This window comes from Coffea arabica, chromosome 4e, assembly GCF_036785885.1.
Source record: "Coffea arabica cultivar ET-39 chromosome 4e, Coffea Arabica ET-39 HiFi, whole genome shotgun sequence".
NCBI classification, from domain to species: domain Eukaryota; kingdom Viridiplantae; phylum Streptophyta; class Magnoliopsida; order Gentianales; family Rubiaceae; genus Coffea; species Coffea arabica.
Genome location: NC_092317.1, coordinates 6,687,166 through 6,692,858, shown reverse-complemented (window position 1 = coordinate 6,692,858; position 5,693 = coordinate 6,687,166). Strand labels below are relative to the sequence as shown.

Here is a 5,693-nt window from a genome sequence, read left to right as displayed (position 1 = left end):
CCTCCAAAACTTTCCCGCCAAACCCGAAACCCTTTACCTCAGTCGCTGAAAGAAATTCCCAAAATTCTCATATCAACAGAAACCCAAAAAACCAAGTGAGAAGAAGACAGCCGACCGGGGAAAAATCAAACCGGACCATGAAGATCCGAACTATTAAGCTCAGAGAAGCTCACAAGAACGGCGAAAATGGCGGCAACTCATTCTGCTCGATTTTGTGGGACCAGCAGGGGGACCGCATTGTAACGGCGTCGTCTTCCGATCCGTCAATCTGGGTTCACGACGCCCAATTTCCGTCGGTTAACCCTAAATCTATCAAACACCACCGCGACGGCGTCACCGCTTTGGCTCTTAGCCCCAATTTCACCTGCCTGGCTTCCGGATCTATTGACCATTCCGTTAAGCTCTACAAATTTCCTGGTAACAAAAATGAACAACTCATTTAGGGCCTCCTTGGCCCCACCAGGGTTAGGGAAATGTTATGGTTTTCTTTGGGATCTATTATTGCCAATTTTATTTTGGGAATTTTTTTGAAAATCTGTTAATTTTAATTATCCTTGAAAATAAATGTGCATAAGCTAAGGCAATGCTGTTCAGGCTTTATGGAACTATGGAAGTTATCTTGATTGTATATTCCTGCGTTTTTGGTATTAACTGTGGATGATTCTTGCTGCTCTCAGCAAGAGCAGCAAGATTCATCTCATATGCAATTGTATGATTTAATTTGAACTTCAAGATTTGGACCAGGAATAGGGAGGAGCGTCCCTTTTTTTTTGCTTGAGGTCAGTTCCACGTTTTATCCAACGAGCTACATGAATGTTTCAATTACATTGGGACTAAGCAGTTAATACATGGGAGTTCTGTTTCAGCTGTATTCGCACACCTTAATTATGTATCTTCATTGAAAAGTAAAAATCTTGGTGGATAGTTGGCGGCAAAGCTGAAACTTCAATTGAGTGCAATTTAGTTAATTTAAACTAATTTATCTATTGTCCAGATTTTTATAAGTTTTTACTGTTTTGGCTGATTCTTGTAAATCAGGTGGGGAGTTTGAGACTAATATCACTAGATTCACATTGCCAATACGGGCACTTGCTTTCAATAAATCGGGTACCATGCTGGCAGCTGCTGGTGATGATGAAGGGATCAAACTTATCAACACAATTGATGGTTCAATAGCAAGAGTTCTTAAAGGGCATAAAGGATCTATTACTGGCTTAGCTTTTGATCCTAAGAGTGAATATTTTGCTTCAGTTGATTCAACAGGGACTGTCATACACTGGGAACTCCAGCCTGGAACAATACTTAACACGCTCAAGGGCATAGCGCCTGCCACTTTTTCTGATCAATCTGCTATGAATATGCTTAGCTGGAGTCCAGATGGGGACCTGTTGGCTGTCCCAGGTTTGAAAAACGATGTGGTGATGTATGATAGGGACACTGCTGAAAAACTTTTTTCACTGAGAGGTGATCATGTGCAACCAATTTGTTTCTTGTCCTGGTCGCCTAATGGGCGATACATGGCTACCTCTGGTTCAGATAGACAGATTATCATTTGGGATGTTGACAAAAAGCAGGACATTGATCGGCAGAAATTCAGTGATAGGATATCTTGTATGGCTTGGAAACCACATGGTAATGCTTTGGCAGTAATTGACAGTAAGGGAAAGTATGGAGTATGGGAATCACCAGTACCATCATCAATGAAATCCCCAACTGAAGACATACCCAATGTGCGTTCCAATGGCCTTCTTCTGTTTGATGAAGACGAGGAAGAAGCTAGTGCATCTGGTAGTTTGAGTGATCTTGGTGAGGACAGTCTTGGTGAACCTGAATTATCAAGCAGAAAAAGGTTGCGCAAAAATTCTACACTTGATGATAGTTGGGGAGAAGACATCAATGATGAGTTGGATTTGCATCCAAAGGTGGAATCTCACAAAAAGGCTTCTAAAAGCAAAAAGGATAGCATTGATCACGAGAAGCATGAAATAAAAAATAGTATGACCTATTCTGCACCTAAAATGCAAGAAGCTTTTCAACCCGGAGCTACACCTGTGCAGCCTGGAAAAAGGCGTTTCCTGTGTTATAACATGTTAGGCAGTGTGACCTCAATGGATCATGATGGGTATTCCCACATAGAGGTATTTCAGTTTATATTTCGAAGCTCATGATTTTAACTACTATTTCTCTCTTTTTATCAATCTTTTGGTGTAATAAACTCTTTTGTACTCTGCGCCTCTGGCTGCGATGTATTACTGCTGACAAAAGTAGGGTGTTTTTGTTAATTGTTACCATATAGCTAACAGACAAAATACTTTGCACACTTTGTACTAATATGACAACATACAAAACTCCAAATGAAAAAAATCAGCAGATGCATCTATTATTTTTTGAAAGTTTTTAATTTCATTTCAGTGGCTGCAAATAATTGTTGCAACTGCTACAAAGACATGAAGCAATAATATTAGGAAGCTTTGGGCTATTAGGAATTGATTCTGAAGAATCTCTAGATTATCTATATACAATTCTTGAATTATCTAGTGAAAGATTGCAATTAGACCTACTGAAACAATTCCTGGTCAAAGACTTTATATGTTACTTGATTGTAATCAGTTTGGTGCAATAAACATGAAGTAATATGCTTCTTGTAACATTTCATGGTGGTCTAGTAGATGAGGTATTTTGTCAAAGTATTTATTCTTGGAGTCTGTTACCAGCTACACACCCTCAACCATCACATATGATCAAGCAAAAACGAGTTATTATTAATTCTGTTTTGATATTTGTAAATTGTTAGTTTAGATATCGTGTGTTTGCCAATGTGGTTTAGTGGCATTGCTAACAAGTGCTGATCAGTATTGAATTTCTGGTTCTGCATGATACATAGTTTTGCGCATCATTCATGTGAAGGGCTTCAGTTGTCATTTCCACTACCAGTTCATTAAACTATGATGCAACTGCAGATTGACTTTCATGATACAAGTAGTGGTCCTCGAGTGCCTGCAATGACTGATTACTTTGGCTTCACAATGGCATCTTTAAATGAGAACGGAAGTGTTTTTGCAAATCCATGCAAGGGCGAGAAGAATATGAGCACACTTATGTATCGCCCATTCAGTAGCTGGGCCAGTAATAGTGAGGTAAATATGCTTTGTGCCTCACTTGTATACACTATTACTTGCATCTTATTCTTCACTCATCACTCCCAGTCAGTAATTTTATCTTTTTCTGTGACATTTAATATCGTTTCCTCAACTTCAGTGGTCTATGAGACTTGAAGAAGAAGAAGTAAGGGCAGTGGCTCTTGGAACTACTTGGGTTGCTGCTGCTACTAGTCTTAATTTTCTTCGTATCTTCAGTGACAGTGGCTTGCAGGTCTGTCACTACTTGAGCCAGCTAGCTTCAAACTTCATGCTTCAACAACTCTACTGTGTCACCTTTTTTTACACATTAAGTATGTCTAGGGTAATTCGTGCTTTTATGATATCAAAACTTGCAACAAATTATCTTTTTCTACTTCCAATTATGTGTAGAGGTATATCCTTTCACTTGATGGACCAGTGGTGACCTTAGTTGGACTTAAGGATGAACTTGCTGTTGTTACACATTCTTCTCCTGCACTTCCCTCAGATGGACAGGTACAAATTTGACTTTTTGTTTAGTTGCATGATGTCATTGCAACAGTGGTCGTGAGTTTCATGGTAATGATTTTGCCAAGCAGATGCTTGAGTTCAGGGTATTGAACGTTCGTAGTGCAACAGAGTCTCTCAGAGGGCGACTTCCGTTGACTCCCGGATCATACCTAACGTGGTTTGGTTTCAGTGAAGAAGGCCAACTTGGTTCTTTTGATTCTAAGGTGCACCTTATTTCCAGCATCCTTGCTGTAAAATATTTGTCGTTGAGAATCAATTTAATCCAAATTGAACAATCTTTGTATTGAATGTTCAGGGTGTCTTGAGAGTTTATACAAATCAATATGGAGGAAGTTGGTTTCCAGTTTTTAGGTATGAATACTTCAAATATGAATTACTATCTATGGGCCACAGATGTTAGAATGGTGTGTTTGACTTAAAATTATAAAACTGTAGTTCCAGTAAATTGAAGAAGCCAGATGAAAACTATTGGGTTGTTGGATTAAACGCAACAAAGCTGTTTTGCGTGGTTTGCAAATCACCTTATTCATTCCCACAGGTATGGGGTGATCTGCAATTTATTTCCTTGATGTTTTGCTATTATGTCAAAATTTTGATTTTATCCTTCTCTTGACCTCTCCCAGGCCACTCCCAAACCAATTCTCACGCTGTTAGATCTTTCATTTCCACTTGCTGCTTCTGACCTTGGAGCTGAAAACCTGGAGAATGAATTTATATTGAATAACATGCATCTGCACCAGGTACTCTTCCTAATGTGTCTCGTGCTTTCTTCAGTGTACCATGACTAAACTGTAGGCGTCCATTTGATCTGCTAAACTGTAGGCGTCCATTTGATCTGCTTCCATTTATAGGTAGTGTGACTAAATTACACTTTTTAAATATCAAATGACAGTGTCTGCATGTGTGTAAGAATATTTTGTTTCTTTGTTCTGGTATTCAATCTCCCCATCAGTTCATTTCAACCACAGAAACAAAATGCTCAGCTCTCAATGAATTTCTGGCTAATGTTTCAGATTCAGAAAAGAATTGAAGAAAATGCAGCTGCTGGCAGGGACACAGCTTCAATCGATGATGAGGCATTCACTATTGAAGCAGCTCTTGATAGGTGCATCTTGAGGCTTATTGCATCATGCTGCAATGGTGAGTCTTTCATTAGAGGCAGCTTGGGTGGAAACTTTTCTCCACCAGGCAAATTGGGTTATTTGATATGAATTAATAGAAAAGCTTTCCAAAATTATCTTCAAGTCAGCTGCTTGCTTTTATTTTCATCAGGTGACAAGCTTGTGAGAGCCACTGAACTTGTGAAGCTTCTTTCGATGGAAAAATCAGTAAAAGGGGCGATAAAGCTAGTTACCGCACTAAAATTACCAAACCTGGCAGAACGCTTTAGTACCATATTGGAGGTGGAGTACATTTATTAAATGTCATCCTGCACATTCCAAAAATTGCAACATTGGAACTAAATCCCCAAGGAAAGCTATTATAGTTTTTCTCATGTTGATTTTCATCATTTGGCCTACTTGCAGGAAAGAATGTCAAATGAAGCAATGGGGAGCACAGTCCTCCATGGCAACTTTAAATTCGATGCTCCTGTCCAAGCGGATGACGTGTTTCAAAGGCCTAGTCTGCCAGAAAGCAGCACAGAAAAAGCTGTTTTACCATTTCCACCCCAAAGATCATCAACCCCTTCCTTCCCAAAAGAGGAAAAAACCGAGCAGCCTCCTAATGCTGGAAATGGCATAGTTGAACCAACTCGAGCCTTGAGAGTAGGGAAGACAGTGGAAGTGAAGAATGCAGGCGAAGCGAAGGATGTTAAAGAAGCAATAAATCCAGTTAAGAAGCAGCCAGAAGAGATTCCTGTAAGCTTCAATCGTCCATCTAATCCATTTGCTAAAAAATCAAACAGACAAGAACATTCGTCCTTGTTTGACTCCATAAAGAAGATGAAGACGGATGCAACAGGTAAGAGGTAACAATATTTTTGTAAGCTTATCTAAAGATTTTGTTTTCGATTTCAACCTGTCCTGTGTATGATACGGAAAA

At 39.3% G+C, this 5,693-nt stretch overlaps 1 protein-coding gene across 1 annotated transcript; it reads left to right on the top strand.

Annotated features, from left to right (window-relative positions):
• LOC113741766 (protein ENHANCER OF LHP1 1) lies at positions 1-5,693 on the top strand. The gene is made up of 12 exons (XM_027269387.2): positions 1-417; positions 1,039-2,138; positions 2,961-3,137; positions 3,259-3,372; positions 3,531-3,635; positions 3,719-3,853; positions 3,946-4,001; positions 4,086-4,188; positions 4,274-4,390; positions 4,664-4,790; positions 4,923-5,053; positions 5,177-5,693. Exons 1-12 carry the CDS (start codon positions 138-140, stop codon positions 5,621-5,623), a joined length of 2,892 nt encoding a protein of 963 aa, XP_027125188.1. The 5' UTR covers positions 1-137; the 3' UTR covers positions 5,624-5,693.

What these genes read in the sequence shown, in the direction of transcription:
- LOC113741766 (XM_027269387.2), top strand. Translation starts at nt 138, where the DNA reads ATGAAGATCCGAACTATTAAGCTCAGAGAAGCTCACAAGAACGGCGAA. An exon ending in ATGGGTATTCCCACATAGAG is followed by an intron (nt 2,139 to 2,960) that starts GTATTTCAGTTT and finishes ATGCAACTGCAG; the next exon opens with ATTGACTTTCATGATACAAG. An exon ending in TTGGTTCTTTTGATTCTAAG is followed by an intron (nt 3,854 to 3,945) that starts GTGCACCTTATT and finishes TTGAATGTTCAG; the next exon opens with GGTGTCTTGAGAGTTTATAC.